The sequence below is a fragment of the Lotus japonicus genome, chromosome 2, assembly GCF_012489685.1.
Source record: "Lotus japonicus ecotype B-129 chromosome 2, LjGifu_v1.2".
NCBI lineage: Eukaryota > Viridiplantae > Streptophyta > Magnoliopsida > Fabales > Fabaceae > Lotus > Lotus japonicus.
The window spans coordinates 95214716-95237044 of record NC_080042.1 but is presented as its reverse complement, the minus strand read 5'-3'; the positions used below and the strand labels follow the sequence as shown (position 1 = coordinate 95237044).

The 22329-nt window shown below is 38.0% G+C and overlaps 4 protein-coding genes and 1 pseudogene across 6 annotated transcripts; 2 read left to right on the top strand and 3 right to left on the bottom strand.

Moving 5' to 3' along the window:
- The first annotated feature begins 1789 nt into the window (after positions 1–1789).
- LOC130741428 (uncharacterized) lies at positions 1790–3478 on the top strand. Its single transcript, XM_057594329.1, has one exon. It carries the CDS (start codon positions 2072–2074, stop codon positions 3275–3277), a length of 1206 nt encoding a protein of 401 aa, XP_057450312.1. The 5' UTR covers positions 1790–2071; the 3' UTR covers positions 3278–3478.
- A 2709-nt stretch (positions 3479–6187) lies between these two features.
- LOC130741427 (uncharacterized) lies at positions 6188–8446 on the bottom strand. The gene is made up of 2 exons (XM_057594328.1): positions 8290–8446; positions 6188–7938 (listed from the first exon to the last, which is right to left on the bottom strand). The coding sequence occupies exon 2, from the start codon at positions 7906–7908 to the stop codon at positions 6364–6366; it is 1545 nt and encodes a 514-aa protein (XP_057450311.1). The 5' UTR covers positions 7909–7938; positions 8290–8446; the 3' UTR covers positions 6188–6363.
- Positions 8447–12921: 4475 nt separating this feature from the next.
- On the bottom strand, positions 12922–15911 carry LOC130741425 (cysteine-rich receptor-like protein kinase 10). The gene is made up of 7 exons (XM_057594327.1): positions 15039–15911; positions 14818–14955; positions 14599–14720; positions 14306–14516; positions 13819–14056; positions 13552–13702; positions 12922–13424 (listed from the first exon to the last, which is right to left on the bottom strand). Exons 1-7 carry the CDS (start codon positions 15832–15834, stop codon positions 13095–13097), a joined length of 1986 nt encoding a protein of 661 aa, XP_057450310.1. The 5' UTR covers positions 15835–15911; the 3' UTR covers positions 12922–13094.
- Positions 15912–16340: 429 nt separating this feature from the next.
- Positions 16341–18327, top strand: LOC130741426 (uncharacterized; annotated as a pseudogene).
- A 201-nt stretch (positions 18328–18528) lies between these two features.
- LOC130741424 (cysteine-rich receptor-like protein kinase 10) lies at positions 18529–21845 on the bottom strand. 3 transcript variants are annotated; one of them, XM_057594324.1, is made up of 8 exons: positions 21198–21845; positions 20521–20981; positions 20313–20432; positions 20033–20223; positions 19734–19944; positions 19413–19650; positions 19160–19310; positions 18529–19080 (listed from the first exon to the last, which is right to left on the bottom strand). In XM_057594324.1, exons 1-8 carry the CDS (start codon positions 21521–21523, stop codon positions 18775–18777), a joined length of 2004 nt encoding a protein of 667 aa, XP_057450307.1. In that variant the 5' UTR covers positions 21524–21845; the 3' UTR covers positions 18529–18774. The 3 variants fall into 3 exon arrangements, with proteins under 3 accessions (XP_057450307.1, XP_057450308.1, XP_057450309.1); XM_057594325.1 differs by having other exon boundaries at positions 20033–20109; XM_057594326.1 differs by lacking the exons at positions 20313–20432; positions 20521–20981; positions 21198–21845 and having other exon boundaries at positions 20033–20072; positions 20152–20210.
- Positions 21846–22329: the final 484 nt, after the last annotated feature.

The window sequence follows — 22329 nt, the reverse complement described above, 5'->3', positions numbered from 1 at the left end:
TTGATATTAGTTAAATTCGTGCCCATACCCGCCCAAACCCGAACCCAAAGATACCTGAAACATAAAATTACAAAAAAACCCTCATACATATATATATATTTATAAACTTTGTTTTTAGTGTTTGATGATTAATTGTACTTTTGTATGTTTGAGAAAGTAAACTCTAAAATATTGTTGTCTCACTTTGGTGATGAATAATATTGTTTTTTTTTTCTTTCTATGAATTTCAATTTTTTTTTTTATGAAAGCATATTCTGCATCGGGTTACTATTTTACGTAACTAATGAGTTTGAGTTTGAGTTTCGGGTAAATCCGAAACCCAATGAGTTTGGACATGGATTTCATTTTACCGCCCACAATAATTTGTGTTTGGATTCTAGGATTTTGATTTGGGTTTGGTAATTATAAAACCCGTGCCGGATCCTACCCGTTACCATCCCTAATCATCGCACAGCGTCTATCCTCCACCACCACTAATCTTATATATAATTAAATATAAAAACTAAACGTCACATCAATTGGAAGATAACATTAGGATAATCCCAAAACACACAAAAATTATATTTTTTATAAACAACTTTATAAAATTATACTAATAATTATGATAAAGATCACTACGGTAAGTTAACTTTCTCATTTTTCATACAATGACAACCTGTAATTATTATTTATTATTATCTCATACAAGTTATCAAAGCCTGTCATAAAAATCCAATTCAGTGAATGAACAAAAAAAAAAAAAAACTAGCTGAGTGGCGCGGTTCACCTTTTTTATTTAATTGACTTTTAGTTTTATAAGTCTTGTGTTTTTTTTTTAGAATAGTAAGTGTTGTTAGCCTTATTTTAGATGGATTTTTTATTTTGGTACTTACACACTATTTTGTATGATTTAATTTTGATTCCTCGTTACTTTAAAAAAAAAATGTTTCGATCCTTTGCTTTAATAAATTTCAAATAAAACAAAGTTCAAAAAAAAAAATCAAATAAAACAAAATATAAAAAAATTGGAAACCGAATTAATAATTAATAAATTATTTTATGTGAAATTCAGGTAATTGGTGATAGTAATTATGGGTCAGTTTGATTATTTTTTTAAAATCAGTTACCATTTTCTGTTTTAACAACTGAAAAAAATTAAACATATGAGTGATATTTGCTGTACTTATTTTTAGTTTAAAATCATAATTTTTCAGTTTTGAAAAACATACACTTTTTTCCTTTCTTAAAAACAATTTTTTAAATATAAAAGATGAAAATGAAATCATGAAGCATCATCTATAAATGATAGTTTTTTTTTACATTGTCAAAAAGAAAACAAAAAAATTTATATAAATAATAATTTAAGTGATAAGAGTTGCGGATTCATGAGTTGAAATGACAAAATTCAAAAATCAATAATTAAAAGTATAATTTATTTTTTTAATGTACCAAAAAAAAACTTGGAGCCACAAAATTATTTTTGTAGTAACCTGTGTGTCAGCTCCTTTTTGGATTTACTCCTCATCACCCTTTACATTTTTGTTGAAAAAATCCTTCCGAATTAATAGAAATATGAATAATCTAAAAGGAAAGTGATTTGTGGCAATTATAGAAAGCTACGCAAGCAATTTAGGCCTAGTTAATAGTTAGCTATAAATGCGGCAAACAATCAAAAGAAGATAAAAGCATAATTGGTAAAAAATATGAAAAAATAATAAAAAGAGAGTATTGAACTATTGGTTATTTTCCAATTGAACAAATAATAAAGTATAATAATAAATAGAGTGAATCACAGAAATAAAGGAAAGAAAAGATAACAGGGATATTTTGATTATTTAGAAAAGGCAGCATAAAAAGAAAAGTACAATTAGGAAGAAAAACAAGAAAGAAATCGAATAAAAAAATGTCCCTGCCAGCACGAGGCCGTATGAAAATGAAAGAATCCACAACTCAGCAAGTTACAGGCTGTCAACAACAAGAAACCAAACCACTCTATCCTTTCTTCACTCTGTCAATTCCCCGACTTAATTACTTACTTTATAACTTATTTTAACTTGCTTTCTCTCTTTCAATTGATTTCTGAATTCTGAATATGGATCCCTGCCCCTTCGTGCGGATCCTCGTCGGTAACCTCGCCATCAAATCACCGGCGTCATCCAAACCTTCTTTCTCCGGCAAAGTTCACCCTTCCACTTCCCCCTGCTTCTGCGAGATTAAACTCAATGATTCCTCCCCTCGATCTCACTCACTCCCTCTCATTGCAGACTCCGACGCGCACCCGCACCCAAACTCTCTTTCTCTTGCCGCCTCCTTCGATTTCCCCAAAGCTCAAATCCCCAAAAACCCAATCATCACTATCTCCGTCTACAAATCCCCAACAACCCCCTCCTGCATCTTCACCTCCGCCAAACTCCTCGGCAAGGTCACGCTGCCTCTCGATCTCACCATGGCGGACTCGCGACCCTGCATGTTCCAAAACGGATGGCTTCCTCTCGGCCGCAAAACACACAACACTCAGTTGTTGCACTTAACACTCCGGGCCGAACCGGACCCGAGGTTCGTTTTCCGCTTCGACGGTGAACCGGAGTGCAGCCCGCAGGTTTTTCAAGTCAAAGGAGATGTTAAGCAGCCGGTTTTCACTTGCAAGTTCAGTTTCAGAGATAGAAACCCGGTTCAGTTCCCCTCCTCGACCACCGCGAACGAGCGGAAAGGATGGTCCATCACGGTGCACGATTTATCGGGTTCTCCGGTTGCGGCGGCGTCTATGGCCACTCCGTTCGTTCCCTCACCCGGTTCACAGCGGGTCAGCAAGTCCAACCCGGGAGCCTGGCTCATCATCCGACCCGACGGTGATGGCACTTGGAAGCCTTGGGGCCGCCTCGAGGCGTGGCGTGAACCCAACAACTCCAACGCCGTCGGGTACCGATTTGTAGTTCTTCCGGACACCGCCGACCCGGTGACGCTAGCCGGGTGCACCATCAGCTCCCAGCATGGCGGGAAACTCACCATCGATGTTACCTCCGGCGTGACCCCGGTGAACACCCCGCACGGAAGCTGGGATCTCGGGTCAGGGTCAGATTTCGGGTTCGAACCGCAATTCCAGTACAAGGGGTTTGTGATGTCGGCAAAGGTGGACGGGGAGAGGAAGAGTAGCAGGCCGGAGGTGGAGGTTGGGGTGAAGCACGTGACTTGCACGGAGGATGCTGCAGCTTTCGTGGCACTTGCGGCAGCCATGGATTTGAGCATGGATGCTTGCAAACTATTCTCTCAGAAGCTCCGAAAGGAGTTGAGGCAGTAGATTCGGGTTTCGAGGCCAATTCACTTGTCGTTTTGCGTCGGCTATTGCTAAACGTAAACTTGAGAAGCATTGGATGCTGATTTTTTTAATATTTTTTTTGAGTAACACAATGTACAGTTGGGCAATTGTTTGGCAGGATCAGTGAGTGTTTGAACATTTTTTAACAGATTAAACATAAAGTTTTGATTCCTATTTTGCTTACAGATCAGGTCTTTGTATTCTTTATTCTCACAATGAGTTTGCACAGCAGTTTATTAGTTGTTAATTAATTTCCCGGAATTAGATTTGAGCTGAACTGGTGAAGCCTCAGAATCCTATGTCCACGTGAGGTTACACCTTCACGTTTCATTTTGTACTATCAAGTATGAATAACTCTTGATAGGGCTGAGTACCTCGGATGTGTTCAAGCGGGTTTTGGTTTATGTTTGCTGGATCTTTTTTACTTATCAAACTTTTTAAAATTTGAACTAAGCTTTTACATCACTTTAAAAAAAAATACAACTTTAGGAATTTTTTCCTTTTGGCTCTTTCAAGTTCAACAACGACCCTCAAGGGACTACAAGTTGAAACTTCAAATGGTGTGAACAATGAGCTTTTGAGACTGCATGACACTAACATCCATCTGTGGAGAGCGATGAGTCCTCATATACACTCCAAATCAATGGCGAGTATGAGATTGATGTGGTGAAGATGACTAATGTTGATTCCGCAGACAACATAATTCTTCTTGAGGAGGAGCACAGGTGAGGGAGTGAAGACGAAGTGAATGTTTTAGATCTTTGATATGGGTGAGCAAAGGAGGTTGAAGAGCAAAGAGAAATGGAGAAGTTTCTCAATGGGGGTTGGGGCTGCTACCCAATGAGGTAGAAGGAATAACTAGGGCACTTAGGTGAAATTATGGTTTCTTTCCTCACAAGGGTCGAGCATTTGACATACAGTGAACTGATTGGAAAAAATTGTGTCTTCTTAAAAGTCGATCAGGGCATGTATGGACGAACATATTTTTCAAAACTCGAATCTGACCCATCGTTGTGATCGACTTTTTATCGCATTTTTTCTTGTTTTACCTGAGTTATGACTGACCCACCTATTTAAGACAAAGTTTAGTAGACTTTTATGGGTTCGGGTCATATTGCTAGTTTTTGCATACCCATACTAATTATTGTTTTTTTTGTTATTACATATGGAAATAAAAAGAAAAACTAAGACTAAGGCTCTACATCCTGCAACAACAACGAAATCAGCTCCGAAGGTTGTTGCCTCCATACGTGTAGCGGCGTCCCGTCCCTAGCAGCCTGGCGAGCTATCAAATCTGCAGCGTTGTTCATGTCCCGTGGAATTTGTACCAAAACAACCTGCCAGTCCCCACGAAGCATGCCTCGAAAACGCTCAATACTGACCCTAGCCCAGAACTGATCCACATCAGCAGTAGATTGTAGAATGCCGACAACTCCAGCACAATCCATACTAATTATTGTTTGCCACATAGAAAATGAATATCAAATTTAACTAAAATAATAAATTATGTAATTGTTTAAGCTGATCCGGCATGATAAGTATTAATAATTGTCCATATCCCTTCATATTTATAAATAAGTGGAATTCTATAAATATGTGCATGATGAAAAAGCAGGCATAGAATTTAATATGGCAATATTATGTGACATGATAAGATCCATTCTTTATAGAAGCAACCTAGTTCCATCTAATTCGTATAAACAAAAAAAAAAGAAATTCACAAAAAGAAAAACAAAATGGTGGCATGCTCTGCCAACTAGATCCATTTCAAAATTAAGTCGTGGGCCCAAAACATACCAGCTTACTGGGCCTGGCCCCCACTTTTAGCCATCTGCCCAAAGCCACACACATTTCAAAACCCAACGGTTGACAAAAAAAAATAGCCAACTGTGTGCAAAAGAAATTGCAGGAAAAGTAGAAAGTTACTCCTTATAGTATTTTTATAATTTATTACTTCTTACACAAATCTTTTAAAAACAATAAAAAATAACAATCACATGAGTATCATCAATAAAACAGTTCAACCAATTTTCCGAGTGTAACAAAAAAAAACCAGTTCAACCTTTTTTCTTCCCAAGTTCTAGGGTATGTGTCCTCCATTTCTTAGTCCCCTTGGTCCTGGCTGTATCTGTCGGGATTTGGGTTTAACACGCCACCCATGAGGTTCCCCACCCCACTTTATTGAAAACGGGATTTAAATTTCTGTTTTTAATACAAATAAAACGGAACTTAAAAAACTGTTTTGTATTTTAGCATATGTGGCACATTTTCAACCATTCATTGTATACTAAAAAAACGGAATATTAAATTCCGTTTTAAAAACGGAAATTTTAATCCCGTTTTCAATAAAAGTGGGGTGGGAAGCCTCATGAGTGGGGTGTTAACCCAAATCCCCTGTATCTCTATCTGTCACTACTTTATCACCAATATAGCTCATTTTATATTTTTTCAATATCAGTTAATTTACTTTCTCTACTCTACTCTAGTAAAAGAAGAAATGTACACGATAGGGTATAATGAGAAATCCAAACAAGAAAACTAAGGGCCCTGTTTGATAGCCGTTTTAGTTTTCAGTTTTTAAAACAGTTTTCAGAAACAATTATTAAAAACAGTTTTCAGAAGAAGAAAACAGTTTGAATGACATGTTTTCGAACATTTAGAAAACTGATATCTGAAAACTAAAAACTGAAACTGAAAACATCTTTTACCTGTTTTGGTTTTTTAGTTTTAAAAACTGAAAATGAGAACTGTTTTCAAAAACTGTTTTTGAAAATTTTGAAAACAGGTCTTACCAAACAAATTTTCAGTTTTTAAAAACTGAAAACTGTTTTGGAAACAGTTATCAAACAGGCCCTACCACAACTAAAAAGATGAGAAAACAGCAGCACCAGATAGTGGAAGAGAGATTAATTATACGTAACCATACATTGGTATGAATATAACTAGCCTACATTTGTACCTTGGACATTCTTGCCTTGACTACTTTTTTGTTTAGGTCAAGCGACAAGTACATGCATCAGAAGAAAAACTCTACCAGCTCTTCCCTAGAACACAACACCATCACAAGTTTAGGTTGTTGCAGCTGCATCACCATTATCTCCTACATTTCTAATATCTGGCAACCTATCAGGATCAGTTCGGACCTCTGTCACTTCCTTCAGGATGAGAGAATCAGTGACATGATGTTCAACTGAATCAAAAGTTCCATTCGCAGAGGATGAGTCTGATATTTGCGTGGTGCCCTTGAAGTTGAACTCCTCGTCCTTAGTGGCACCGGTGTTCTCCTTCACATAAGAATTATTCTGAGTCTTACTTATTTCACTCATTTCAGAGTTACCCTTGTTCTCCGTCTCATTATACGCTACAAATCTGGTTGCCTTATCTATGTCACCACCCTCTACATTAGAAGAATCAGCTCCAGATGCAGCTCCGTTTTCTGTTTTGACAGGGACTGTTGAGTTAGAAATTGGACGGTTTTCTTCAGAGATGCTATTTCCAACCTGCTCGAATCCCTCTGTCTGCACATTTTTTGCATCCTCAGTGACTGTTATGTTCACAGTTCCATTCTGAGCCAGGCTTGATTCAGAAAACATTTCTACTTTATTGTGTTCAGATGAAGTGTTGGTTACGGTCATGTTATTGCTGGCTCCAGGAATCACAACTGTCAAATTACCGCTTGCTTCTGAGTGATTACCAGAGGATGTCATGGAAATATTATTCAAATTTGAGCTATCCACTGGGTTGGAGACACTGGCGTCTCCAGTTTCTTTAACAGAAGTTGCATTGGAAGAAGTCTCATCTGTCAGTTTAACTTCTGTAATCTTAAAATCTGAACCAGGTTGATTCCTGTTACTGTCCTCTGTATAATTAGGCTTGTTTTCTGATTTTGTGATACTCATTTCAGAGTTTACAATTGCATCAGAATTTTCAAGGGTAGCTGTCTCAGTTTCGGCAGTAGTTGTATGAGTATCATGAGTGACAGCACTTGAAGCATCATCTCCCTTGTAATTTTCCTCCCGAGCCTCATGACTGTTGTGGTTTTCAAGTGAAGCCTCCTTTCCTTCATCTTCACTGTCTTCACTCCCCTCCTTCTCGTCATCCCCTTCTTTGTCTTCCTCCATGAACTCGTCATCACGGTCAGCATCCACATCTGGTTTGTCTTGATCATTTTCATCTATCTCATCATCTCCGGCCCCTCTTTCGTCTTCCGTCTCTTCGCTTTTGTTTTCATCTTCCGCTTGGTCTTCTCCTGCTCCTCTGAGTCCAGGTTTTTGTTCACTCTCATGATCATTTCTTTCTTCTTCATGTTCAAGCTTATCTTCATCCTCTACAATAGTCTCATCTTCCTCTTCTTCCCTGTGCTTTTCATCTTGATTTACTTTGTCCTCATCCGGAAGAAATTTTCTAGCGTGAATTTTTGGAGTCTGATAGGCATTCTGAGTTACAACTGACCCTTTGGCATCAGTCTGATCAAATTCCTTCTTCTTATCATGAGAGCGCTTAACCTGATAGATCAACCAGAAGCAAACACCAAGCAACAGAATAATCTGCAGAACATGCTTGACCTTGATGCCTTTGGACCTTTGGTTCCTACTTGATGACCTTTTGATCATGGTTAAGTTGAAACAGCAAGGGCAGGCCACCTGCTTTCAATTAAGAAACTAAGTGAGCAATGACCAGCAAACTAATCAGTATTTGGGAACTATATAAACTCAAAAGCAGATTTCGGAATAAATTAAGTTGAACAAATGAATTAATCGCATGCAGCAAGAAAAGGAAAGAAAATAGAAAAATAGCATGAAATTAAACGCAAAATGGAATCGAGGAAAAGCATGAGCGAAAGGAGATAAGAGAAGAAAACCCTAGAATGAGAAAAACCCTGGGAAGCAAAATAGAAAAGGCAAACAGAAACAAAACATTGAGAGAGAGAGAGAGAGAGAGAGCAAAGCGTTGTTGACTGTGTAATTGAAGATGAAAGGAACAAGAATTCTGACCTGAGTGAGTGAATGAGCAGCAAAACAGAAGAAGAAGACGGAAGCAGGTAAGTGAAGTCAGTCAGGTGAATTAATAAAAGGGAAGAAGGGTTTTACTTTTAGGTGAGCAATCAAAGACTAGACTAGATAGAGTTTTTGCTGGAAATCAATTTCAATTTCAATAAATATAAATATAAATATAAATATAAATGCGACTCTGCTTCTGTGAGTCAGTCATTGACAACCGTTGATTGCACTTAGCCACTTACCAGATAAGGATCATCCCCACGCTACTCACTTTTCCACCTCATCCACATCAACCTTCAATTCAATTTATTTTAACCACACTTTTATTGGTTTTTTAAATAATATAAAAAACAAAACTATTTAAAAAAAATACGTTTATAAACAATTTTTCGTGGCAAACAACCTACGTTAGTAATTTTTTTTTTGCTAAATTGTCCAATTTTCTACATTATTTAAAAAAGAACCACTTTTATCATCCTGTTAATTATATTTATTGAGTAAATAGACAAGTTGGTTCCTAAATGTGTCAGGCGCCTTCAGGTTGGTCCCTAAACTTCTAAAATGCATCTCGCGGTCCTTTGATGTGGCAAAATGCATTCAAGTTAGTCTCTGACGTTAAAAATCTTTACAGACATTAACGGAATGCTGACATGTCTGACCGAAACATTAAATCGTCAATTTAGTCCTTATAGTTAAAAAAAATTCTTTCCCTTCCCATCTTCTCTACCTCTCCCCACCACCATCCCCCTCTCTTCCTCCCCAATTGTCTACCCACCCCACTACCATGACTGAAATTCAAACCCAAGAAACATAAACCGAAAACCCACAAATTGGTGAAATCTAGATGCCACAAGATTGCATTTGAATTCCAAATCTGCGAACTGACCCATAATATCCCTTACAATTTCTTCCCATAACCCATTTGTGGGGAACATGCCCAGGTCGCAAAAACTGCGCAAGAAGCCACCTTTGCCGACGAAATCGAGACCCATAATTTGTTTTCAGCACCAGAACCCCAAGAACGTCGTGAACAAACCCACATTCACGGTGGACACGGCGGCGAACCCAGATTTTAACGACATGGCTGAGCACAATTAACACGATGAACCCAAGGGCGAGTCTCTGCTGGACAAGATTGCAGAGAAGATCCATGACCATGACTCGCATTCTTCGTCCGAGTCCGATTCTGACAACGAGAAAGAGAAAAACAGCTCCTCTCCTTCCTCCTTGAAGTCCAACGAGAAAAATTGCCTTTTTTTTCTTTCTCTGATTTCCTATCCATTTATTGTTCTACTGTTTATTTTCCCCTTCATTTCTAGCAATTTCGTGCTGTCTTGTATGAAGTACACTCCAATCTATGCCATGATTGTATATTCTCTTTTCAAATTCTAAATCGGGACTTTGTTCGTCACTCTTCAATGATTAGAGTGTTTATAGTGCGGGGTTTATGAAGTTTAAGTTGGATCTTGTTTGTTCTGTACAATTCGTTGGAGCTTAATCATCCTCAATCTCAATCTCATCTCTTGGTTAGGGTAGGGTGGGTTTGGGTTTTTTATTTTTGGGTTTGTGAAAATTTGGGGTTTTTTGGTTTATGGTTTTTGAGTTGGGATTTTAGATTGGTGGCGGTGGAGTGGGTGGACGGTTGGGGAGGAATGTGAGAGGAAGAGAGGGTGGTGGTGGGGAGAGGTAGAGGAAGATGGGGAGAGAAAGAACCTCTTTTCAACCATAGGGACTAAATTGAAGTCCTTAAAACTTTCCCAACATACTCAAATGCCACATAAGCTTCAGTATTGACAAAAATCAGCCTTTTATTAACGTCTGTTTAGATTTTTAACGTCAGAGACTAACTTGAATACATTTGGCCACATCCAGAGACCGCGAGATGCATTCAGGGACCAACTTAAAGGTGGTTGACACATTCAGGGACCAACTTGGCTATTTACCCTATATTTATTTGTATAGCGTATATAAAATGTTTTTTTGCACAGCAGAGCATTTACTTTTTTGAAATTTTAATAATTTTATTCTTAATACCTTTTTTTTTTGTTTTAGCCTTCGTAATTTTGGTATTATAAATAAATATGTCAGTACTCAGTTGTTGTTGACAAAATGACATCAAATTTTAGGAATTTTGTTGATGATGAGGCAGGCAACCAACATATTGACAAATTGACATGCATCATAAATAACTCGGGACTTCTTTGCTTGCATTCCCCATTCCCTTCTCATCCTTTTTTGCTATTTTTAGTGAAAAGGTGCTTTAACTAAAATTATTCCCATAAAATTTTGCTATTCACTTCTTAATAATTGTTCTAGTGCCTATATCCGACTCTGCCCCCTTTGGCACATGCCCCGAAGCACAAACGACATACATGTAGTGGCGGAACCAAAAATTTTGGAAAGCTGTCCCTAAATTTTGTCTTACCTTGTAAATTTTGTTTTTTCTCTCATTTTTTTTAGTCCAAAAACTTACTTGGTTCAAAGAAAATTTTTCCTTTTTTTATTTGAGCTAGGGCAATGGACCCACCAAGCCTGGTGGTGGATCCGCCTATGCATACATCATACATGAGCAATCTAAAGCCACTCATCGCAACCGATTGCATCCCATATCTGATTGGGGAGACATGAGAATTCATGAGTCAATGAAACAACACAATAAAACAACCCGGCGTTATATTTTTTCCTAAAATCTTAATGATCTAAGTTCATAGAACATCTCTTATAAAGTCTTCACCTCACCCATTCTTAATCAATGTGATACTCCAATCACCCTTAACAGGTAATGTGTGAGTCACCACCACATTACCTGCTCCCCCTCCATGGAAGCTATCCACAATTGCATTGCCTTTCGCTACACCACCTCAACGAGACACGCCACCTAACTACACTGCCAAGAAGACTTTCGATACAAGAAGTCGTCATCATGGTCGCACAACCATTGACTCCGATCGCACTGTGGGAAGATAGGGGAGCCCATGGACCAATACACCAAGAGAAACTGACACCACACATTTACCAAAATCCTTAAGACATTGAGTTTATGAGTCACATACATCTCTTATAAAATTATGACTTCACTCATTCTTAACCAATATGAGACTCTAACTCACACTTGAATTTTCAACATATTTGACCACGCGCGTATAAATGTATCAAACCGAATGCAACCTACACTGACCATGTGTGTCCACCAAACTGATTGGGTCTGTCACAAATCGAGTGCATCCATACAATCATCCGCCTTGACACGAGGGTGTAGTGTACGTATCATCGTCCTCCACATCTCATCCCAAGTGCGACTCTCTGATCAAGAAGCGAGGGTGGTGCTCAAAACCCTGGCTACAATATGCAAACATGCCCTCACTCGTTCAATTGAGCGGCGTGTTAGAAGATCCAACGGTTCCCCTTCTTGATTGCACCTCGTACTCATCATGACACTTCAAAGCGAGCAAAAAGATATGTAGAAAATAAAAGCGAGGTCCCCTGGGGTCGACTGTCCTTTCGCTTACAACGCCATAATGGGAAGACCAAGCCTAAATGCCTAAAAAGCAATAATCTCCACCGCACATCTACTTCTCAAATACTCGTGGAATGGCACAGCTGCTCCAATCAGAGGGAATCTGCAAATTGTTAGATGCTGCTATAATACGAGCCTTCGGTTGGTCAAAGAAGAACGCACAAGCGAAAAATCCAAAGACTCGGGAAGAAATGACCACCTTGTCTTCCTTACCAATCTGAATTCCTGAATAGACCAATCTAATGAAGATCGTCGTTTACACCCAGGCAGAGAGGCACAATTAACAACTAGGAATGGAGGTTAAGATTACCATGAAAATCAATAAGGACTTGCCGACTGACGGGTCCATTTAGCTCGGAAAAATCCTAAAGCTACCTGAAGTAGCATTTCAAAAACTATTATAGATGAGTGAAATAAGCTCATTCCATATATCAAGCTTATAAGCTAGTAAAACAACTTTATAAATTAGTCAAAGCAATTTTAACTATGTGAAGCCTTAAATGTCTTGCCAAAGACTTTGTTATAGCTAATGCATTGGCTAACTAAAGCGAAGTTCAACCGTTTTGATTGTTAGTAATAACTAATAACATGATTGTGGCTTGTGGGGGCAATAAGGAGTGCGGTCTTGGTGGCAATTGATGCCTCAGAAACATAGTGAAAGACCGGCACGGTGGTCACTCCCATAAATATAAAGAACAGGCAAAGCTGAATAAATATCTTTATATGTTAGCTAGAGATTAATTGGTTGACACTAAAGTCAAATTTGATGGCTCTAAGTGTCAATGTCACAAGAGCAGAAATTTACGATGTCGCATAATCATCAAGCAAATATGTGGATGGATTTCCTACTCGCCTTGGCCTTGGAAAGTTCTTCATCACCTTATCTTCCGTACGAATTCCAACTTAATTACGCCAACAATCCCCATCTTTAAAATTTGGTTGACATGGTCAACCTAACCTGAAAATGTTGAGAACAAAATAGCAAACTTGACAATTCTTTACCACTCACATTTTGCCGGAGACAAAAATCCTTATTGGTGAGTTAAATTTCTTCTCCATACTCAACCTTGTTCTCAAATATGTAAATTTTTCATTTTGTGAAGAAGAACTATAATACAAACATACAAGTAGACTGTATTATTTCACTTTGAAAAATAAGAATAAGAACTATAATACAAACATACAATACATGCGTCATATGAAACTAAGACTCATTATAACTAGGTAGACAAAGATAATATTTAAATGACATTGATTAAAATCTCCAAGCAATCAAGCTTAATTATCGAGGGTCCATTTCACTTATTGACATCTCATTCACAGACATTGTTATTGACTTTGTTGTAGATTGATCTAACTGAAGCTCCTTTTGCATGTTTGAATCAGTTCCACTATGAACGAAAAATGCAGGCTGCTTTGGAGTTGGAAGAGTAACAGTGTTACTGTCTAGCATAAGAACTATGCTTGCCATCGTGGGTCTGTCAGCTGGATCTTCTTGGACACAGAGCAAACCAATATGGATGCTTCTCATAACTTCGTTTGGAGCATGAGATTCCCTTAAAACAGGATCCATCAGTTCCAAAGGTGCTCCATTCTTCCAAAGATTCCATGCCTACATTGAAAATTATCGTGTATTTGTTCTGATGTTAGCACCATATATTTTCCTTTAATCAGAAGCGCATAATTTGGATGAATTTACTTAATACAAAACTGCATATTGGTGATTTGGTTCTACTCACATAGCTCAATAGATCCTCAGCACCTTCTGTTTGATAGAAAGAGCTATTCTTCTTGCCACTTATGATCTCCATAAGGAGGACTCCGAAACTGTATACATCAGACTTAACAGAGAACTCTCCATGCATTGCATACTCTGGAGACATGTAACCACTGTGGCATAATAGATTGAATTATCAATATATCACAAAACACAAAAATATTGAATGATAAAATTAAAGCTTTCACAAACATAGATGCTGCAGAAAATATATGAAATTAGTACTTACTATGTCCCTACAATTCTGCTGGTGTTCCCTTGAGTTTGATCAACTCCGAATATTCTTGCCATGCCAAAATCTGAGATTTTTGGATTCATATCTCCATCCAACAATATGTTGCTAGCTTTGAGATCACGATGTATAATTCTAAGCCTGGAATCTTCATGAAGATATAGAATGCCTCGAGCGATCCCTTTAATAATCTTGTAACGTCTTGACCAATCCAACTGCCTTTGCTTTTCAGGATCTGCACTTCCAACAAAATATTCAAGTCGGAGCAAAAATTGTCAATTAAATTTGGAGTAACTTCAACAAAGATTGAAGCATATCAAACCATAAAATTTAATATGATTTTATCTTGGCTACTAAATGGTTTCAATATTAGTCACACATTTTTTCCCAAGTTAGGTAACATGTATACAGAAAAGGTAAAATCTGGAAAAATAAAACATATATAAACCATGAACTGAACATAATTCTGGTCAGATGATCTTACCGAAAAGGATGTAGTCAAGACTTTTGTTGGCCACATATTCATAAACAAGTATCTTTTCTTCTCCTTGCAAGCAAAATCCAAGAAGCCTGGCCAAATTTCTGTGTTGAAGCTTGGCAACCACCACCACTTCATTCTTAAATTCTTCTGCACCTTGTCCAGAGCTTTTGGAGAGTCTCTTAACAGCTATTTCTTTTCCACTTGTAAGAGTGCCCTGAATTTTCCAAATTGAATGTTCAGTATTTCTTTTTCATTCACATAGAAACAAAGTTCATACTAGTAATTTAGCACATTACCTTGAAAACCTCACCAAATCCACCTTCACCCAGTCTGTTATCTGCAGAGAAATTGTTTGTGGCGGCTTCAATTGTGCCGAAATCGAATTGCAAGGACTCCACATTGGTGATATCAGATGCAGCTAAGAATCCAAATCAAATGTATAAATAAAATTAAAATCACTACATAAGAGTGAGCTATCAGCTACTATGTAGCAAAAGTAGAAAGGGAAAACTTACTCTTTCCTTGATGTACAGAATCACGCTTCTTCTTTGCTCTTTTAATCAAGAAACAATAACCAAGGATGAATAGAAGCACAGCCACTGTAATTGGAACCACAATTGCAACAATAGTCCCTGCTGAGATGCCACTGCTTCCTGCAACATTCCCAATTAATATTCACTGAAGTGAAGATATTGTAAAATTTGATAACATTTTTGGTTTTGAGTTTGAACTTTACCTTCCGAATTTGCTGGAGTTGTGATGGGAGGAAGAAGAAGAGGCTGCGGCGGTGGCGAGGAAGCAGTGGTGCGATAGAAAGGATAAAGCTCATACCTGATATTACAGCTGGGATAGAGAACCCTTCCACCCTGCTTCCCCTGACAGCACCATGGAAGATCTCCAATCACACCGGTGAGGCACCTTCTGCAATCCGACGGCGAGAGATCCGGCGTGCACTGCGCCAAACAGTACAGCGACTGAAACCCTGAGATGTTGGCTTGCATCGTCGCGTACTTCTTCTCACCGATTGAAGATTTCGAAGCAGCGTCAGCGGTTGAGTTCATGGTTCGGAAGAGCAACCGCATGAAGGTTTCCTGGTTGGAGATGTTGGCGGTGTTGAGGAGGCCAAGGCGGGGTCTGGTATCGACCGTGGAGAAGAAGGAGCGGTTGGAGTAGCGAACAGTGCACTCGTCGTACCATATGATCGCCTGGTTGGAGAGGGAGCACTCAGTTTGCAGGCGGTGTGTGGCGTTGACGACGCACTGGTGGCAAATGGCGGGGTCGACGTCGCCGCGGCACATGAAGAGTCCGTAGGCGGTGTCGGAGGGGGAGGTTCCGGCAACGGTGGAGTTGTGGAATTCGGTGGCGTTGGAGGAGAGGGAGTTGAGGAGGGTTCTGAGGTGGAGGTGGTAGGCGCTGTTGGTGGTGGTGGTGTTGGTTGAGCAGTTTTTGTAAAGATAAACGGGAGTGTCTTGTGCTTCAGTGGTGAAGAAGAAGAAGAAGAAGGTGATAAACAGTGAAAGGAGCGAAGCCATGACTGTGTCTGTGTTGGTAATATATGGTAACCAGTCTCAGCATTAGCTTAGTGTCAAGTGTCAAGTATGGGATGCATTTTATTTTGTGTCTATTAATAACACATGACAGCACAAGTCAATAAAGCAAGTCAAGCTACAGATTTTATTATATTTTGTTTTTGTCTCTAACAAATTTCATCTGCTGACATGATATTAGATTAGGGGTAGTTTTCTTCTCGATGAATGATGGTTGAAAATGAAATAGAAAAGAAGAACAAGTATCCAGAATGCGTGATGGAAAACGGTGAAACAGGGGAGGTTAAAGCAGTTAACATGTGATGTACACCGTGTCTTGACTGAGTCAATGAATCAGGGTTTATTCTAAATAATTTCAGGTTTAGGGTCTTGACTCTTGACTGAGTCAATGAATAATGTACATCGTGGGTACTTTGCGATTGGTTCTCCATCTCTTTTGAATGGAAGACTTGTATGTCTGAGCATCGTGAATTGCAGTGTTAGTCTGACCCTTAGAAGAGGATGCAGCAGCCAAAGTCGACGTTAGGAAGGCCGATGGCTCTGATTACTCCTACCGTATCCGTATGGTAGTTGATTCAAGTCAGCTCCATTCTTCCATTCCTTTTTTTTCTCTTTCAAATTCAATTAGACCTCATTCATTCTTTCTTGTTTTTCTGCTTCTTCATTTAGGGTATCAACTGGTTGCAAAGGGCAAGATGCGCCTCTCTCTGCTATTTCTCATTGAGGTACCATACAACTCATTCATCATGTCAGTTGATGGTTATATTCAATGAAGAATGCTCGTTAATTATTTTTAATACTTGTTTCATGTATGATTTTCAATTTTTAATTGTACCCTGCAGGCTTTCATTCTACTAATCTGAGTGATATTTGCATTTTTACCAGGAATACAACAACATACTTCAAATACAGCTGCCTTTTCTTCTGTTATTCTTAGTCTTGTTTTGCTAATCATTGCTGAAATAGGTGAGGTTCCTAAGCTCCAAGTTCTTTACTAGCCTTTATAATTTTATTCAGGTTTTTATTTCAACCTTTTAAATAAGCTATTATCTCTGTCAATTTTTCTGAAAAAGGTCGAAGACGAAGCCGGTCCACTTTGTTGAGATTTTATGCCATTGTATCATCTATAGCAACACTTCACTTGATTGCTTCTCTTGCTATCTGGCATTCCCTGCCCAAGGTAAATATTATATGACACTGTTAACTATAGGTTTATAACAAAATACTTCATAAACTCTCAAGAGAGAAACCTGACAGCTAGGATGTAAGCATCTCAAACTCATATTAATCTCTCACGAATTGTTTTTAGGGAAAGGGGTGGGGGGGGGGGGGTGTCTGGTTTAAATTTCTCTTTTGTAATAGATTTTGGTTTTCTGGGGTCTACCTGCACAAAGAGATCTTGTGCTTCAGTGTTCAGTTTTGATTTGTTGTAATGTTTCTACCATTTATTCCTGCTATAAGCCTGTTACTCTGCCCCTTGACAATCCTCAACCTAAGCCTCTTACTTTACTAAATATTGAAGCATAAACTTGGCACTGTAGGCGAGTACATCAGTACAAGTTTTGAGGTTTTATACTTCTATTATGGGTATATCTTCATTTGTAGTACAGCTACGTTACGTATATGCAATGCATAAAGTGTCAAGTGCGTCGCATGTGTACTACGTGCGTGTTCGGATCAGCGTTGTCACAATTGATTTTGGATAAAATTGATTTTGGTTAGATTGATTATAGTAAAAGTGAGCTGAAAGTGGAGTAATTTATGTTTGGATACATTTATGAAAAAAGTTATTTTGTAGAGTAATGTTGTGAAATCTAGTTGTGTTGTGATAATGCAAAAGCTTCTCTCTCTAGCTTCCAAAATGATTCCTAACGTCTATATTGTTATCCAAAGGTGATTTCATTCATTTTACTCTATCATAATTGATTCTGAGGTTCCCTAATGGGGAACCAAACACACATGTATACAAGTGGAAGTTCTCTTTTGAAATTCCCTTATGATTGCATTGAACTCCTGCAGGCTATCTGGGATTTTAGCTTTTCAGAAACTAGGAGGTTTGATGCCACTGGTTTTAGTGGTCTTCAAGCTGGTGAGTTTTATTTTTAAATATTTTGTTCATGTTGTGCGAATTGGTCTTGTAATTGTTGTAATTTGTAGTATTAACCGATCTTTTACCTCTCGCAGGTTTGCTGTTATATCTGCTCACTCTATTGTTGTTCAAGATTTGTACCACCAAAGCAGTTCTTTCCCTTATTTTTAACATGTCTCCTCCCAAGAAAGCCTCTTAGCTCATTGATCCATTTAACAGCAGATTGATCACTATGACCGTATCTTCTTTAAGAGATCTCAAGTGAAGCTCATGTAGATTTATTTATTTTTTAACAAAAAACCTTTTCAAGACTATATTGTTAATGATTGGTGGTTTATTATTATTATTTTTTTATGTTAGTTCTCGTCGAGGGAAGTGATTTTTTGTGACATGGGAGCATGTGCTCCTTCCATTAAACATTTGGAAGCTGGTGACAACGATAAAAACCGCAACCCAAAGTTCTTCAGCGAACCCTGCTGTGGAATTTTGAATTCTTATTTAAGTGTAATCCTAATATGTTTCGTAAGTGAGATTCAATCCAAGATTGCATCTTCAAGCAACATGAGTCAAGGTTGTCATCAATAAGAAAATGTAAAAGATTCATCAATAAGAAAATGTAAAAGATTCAACGTGTGTCACATTTGATTTCTTTCAAGTAGACAAGCCTTGAGTTGGGATCTTATTATAACATGATTTCCCCACACGAGTATATATATGGTATGGTCATGGTGTGTTACTACCCATAAAAGCATGTCTGTTCTAGTTTCTATCTATGCTACTGTCAAGAATGTTGTGGTAATTAAAATGCTAGCACCCCTCTATTGTCACAAGATCAATCATCGTGGCAAAACACTAGACCACATCATCTCACTCACTGAAGGATTTGTTGATGCTGATGGATCTACATGATGCACCCTACGCAAAGGAAAAGATGGTTTGCTTGGTTGGGGAAGAACCGTTGATTCACTTCCCAGGAGAGCCACCACATCTGACATGGTGGGTCTGTCTTCTGGATCTTGCTGCACGCACAGAAGTCCAATGTGCACGCACCTCAGAACTTCAGGTTCAGAAGCAAGACATGATTCCCGTAACAAGGGATCCACAAATTCCGATTCTTTTCCTTCATTCCACAGCTGCCACGCCTGTCACAATTTGAATAAACAGAATTATGTATTTTGAAGATTTACTGACTTGAATCAAGTGTTTGGTTGATGAAATTACATGTGCAAGAAGTGTTGGGGCAAGTTCGGTTAAGTAAAAGCCGTTATTTCTTTTCCCACTAATGATTTCAAGCAAGATAACACCAAAGCTGAAGACATCAGATTTTACAGAGAACAATCCCTCCATTGCATACTCTGGAGCCATATATCCACTGTTTTATACATCAGGATTCATAGTCAAGTTAATGGAAAATAATCTGGAATAAAAATACTAAAAGGGGAAATAAAAGATGGGTGAGTGGAAGTTGGCTTACTATGTTCCCACAACTCTTTTGGTATTAGCTGCATTCTGATTCTCAGAAAATATCCTGGCCATGCCAAAATCTGATATTTTAGCAACCAGTTCATGATCTAGCAACACATTATTTGGCTTTAGGTCTCGGTGAATGATTTTAAGGCGAGACTCCTCGTGAAGATAAACTAGTCCTCTGGCTATGCCATTGATAATACCTTGGCATGTTTTCCAATCAAGTCTGGGACGTTTTCCTGCATCTTGAATTACAAAGAACAAGAGCCAAATATAAGATACATGTAGAAGGCTTTATGAAAATTGAAAAGTGAGCAACAGAACAAACCAAAGATAAATTGATCAAGGCTTTTGTTTGACATGAACTCATATACAAGCATTCTTTCGTCTCCCTCCAAGACACAACCCAACAGCCTCACCAGATTCCTGTGTTGAAGTTTGGCAATGAGCATGATCTCATTTTTGAATTCCTCCATGCCTTGCCAAGACTTCCTTGATAATCTTTTTACTGCAATTTCATTACCATCTGACAGAACACCCTGCAACGAAATCAAACATGTTAACTAGGCCCTACAAGTACACATCCCAAAAGGAATTTTATTTTAGTGAAATGCATGAGTGTATGACCTTGTATACTTCACCAAACCCTCCTTGTCCCAGCTTATTTCTATCAGAAAAGTCACCAGTAGCTGCTTTAATGGTTGCTAAGGTCATGAACAACATTTCATCAGAACTAATCAACTCACCTTCTTGGGTAATTGCTACATGTCTGGGGCTAACTAAATCTTGCAATATCATCCTTTCACTCTTTTCTTCATCTGATTCATTTCATATTTAAGTAAAATAGAACTGAGTTCTGATATGTTCTTATGAATATAGCTAATGGATTTCAATTATAGAAGTTTACCTCTGTCTCTATCATTTCTTCTCCTGAGGCAAGCAGTGCACAACCCAACAACAACTGCTAATATTAAAATTGAGCCACATATAGTCAACACAAACATCCAGGGCTTCCATTTCCCTCCTCCTTGTAAATCAAGAGAAGCTTATATTAGTTCCTTCTTGAAATACAAACACACACACACACATTTTCAGATGGAAAAGCCTTACTATACCTTTGGATGTTGGATAAGTCAACAAGTATGCTGATGAAGTGTTGAAGAACTTGGACAAATCAAACCTAACATTGCAATTTCTACTGACAATAATCCCTCCTTCTCTTCTCGAGCAGCATGTTGTAAGTTCTGTTAATGCAGAACTTAAACAACTACTGCAGTCTGTTCCAGACATGTCCCTGGTACATTGGACAAGCCCATAAACTATTGTCCTTTTCCCTGGAGACCTAATTTCCCCAGCTGCAAACATGTTTTTGGCAGGATTAAAAGCAGCTTCATCTGAGAGATTGTTCATTAAATAAGTCACGTGTTGTTCAAATCGAATAGGATCTGAGACATTCTTCTCCTGATCATTCTGCTGTGGATATTTTCCAGTATAAACTGAGCGTGAGAAAAACATCTGAAAGGAGTACCGAACTTGGCAAAACTCATACCATATCATTGCATCTTCACTGCTGCACCTGTCAGGATCCAATTATCCCCAAAGTTTAAACTGCTGTATAAATGACACATGAATAATTTCTAACGCGTCTCCTCAGGCAGAAGCCCTTAGGCTTGAAGCGTGGACAATGCACAAAGTCTATGTACCTTGTGCTTAAATTAAGTTTTTATTAGAATACTTAGTCACAAGTGAATGGTTAAATTACATATAAATGTTTTATATTATATAGCCGCACCTGTTCATGATATCTTGGCTTGCTTTCTGAATGCATTGCTGGCAAACCATTGTGGAGTTTGTGATGTCTCCTCTGCAGAGTGCTTGTCCATACACTTTGTCTCGTCCTTCTCCGACAGATGTATTGTAGAAACCTGTCTTTGAAGCGGTATTGGAGGATAGCGATTCCATGAGAAGCTTAAGGTTCTTGTGGAATGAACTGTTGGGAGTGTAAAATGGGAATTCATTTGGACAATAAGTATCAACAGGGTCTGCTCCAGAAATTTTATGGATAAGTAACATGAAAATGATTAGCGAAAGCTTAGCTGAAGGTGTATCTCTGTTCATGGTCCCAATAGTATCATGTATCACATCGATCACCTTTTTGGCCAAAAGATGACAATTACATTTAAGAGTGGATAAAGTTAAGATAACTAGGCCTTTGAAGCATAGATAACCAACAAGCTATTACCTAAATTCATGGTTTTATGGATTCTTGAGAAGAGAAAGCGGATTTAGCAGAACCTCAACAATGATTTTCTTATGAGACTCTGGGCGTTGACATAAGTGAAAGCGGATTTAGCCCACATTTGAAGAAAAGAAAAACTCATGAATTTAGATTAAAGTTCAATTAAGAAAGGGTTTAGATTCAAGTTGAGATCAAATTGAAAACACATTCAATCCAATATAAGTAAGGAGCTATTTCACATGGATTGGACTTTGTGTTTATAACATTTGTGAACTCAATAATTTTGATTTTTTAAAGCATAATTGAATTTAACGTGACAAAATCTTACTTCTTTGAATCACATTAAAAGAGTTGTCTAAATGACCCATGAGAAAATTTGAGTTAAATAATCCATAGTCCAATCATATTAAAAATAAGTGAGTTGAAATTTTTATATTTTATTTATTCATTTATTTGTAAAAAATCTTATTGATCCATTGAGTTATGGGCTAGTAACTCACATAGTTCATTTAGACAACCCCACATTAAAATGAATGTGATAGTAGTTTTTAACTTTTCAATTCATACTTAAATGCGTGATTTTACGTATCTCTAAACACCAACAAAAAATTAAAATTTAACATGGATTGAAGAAATAAAATTTTATCACATAATATTCAACAGAAATCCAAACGCTATACTCAAT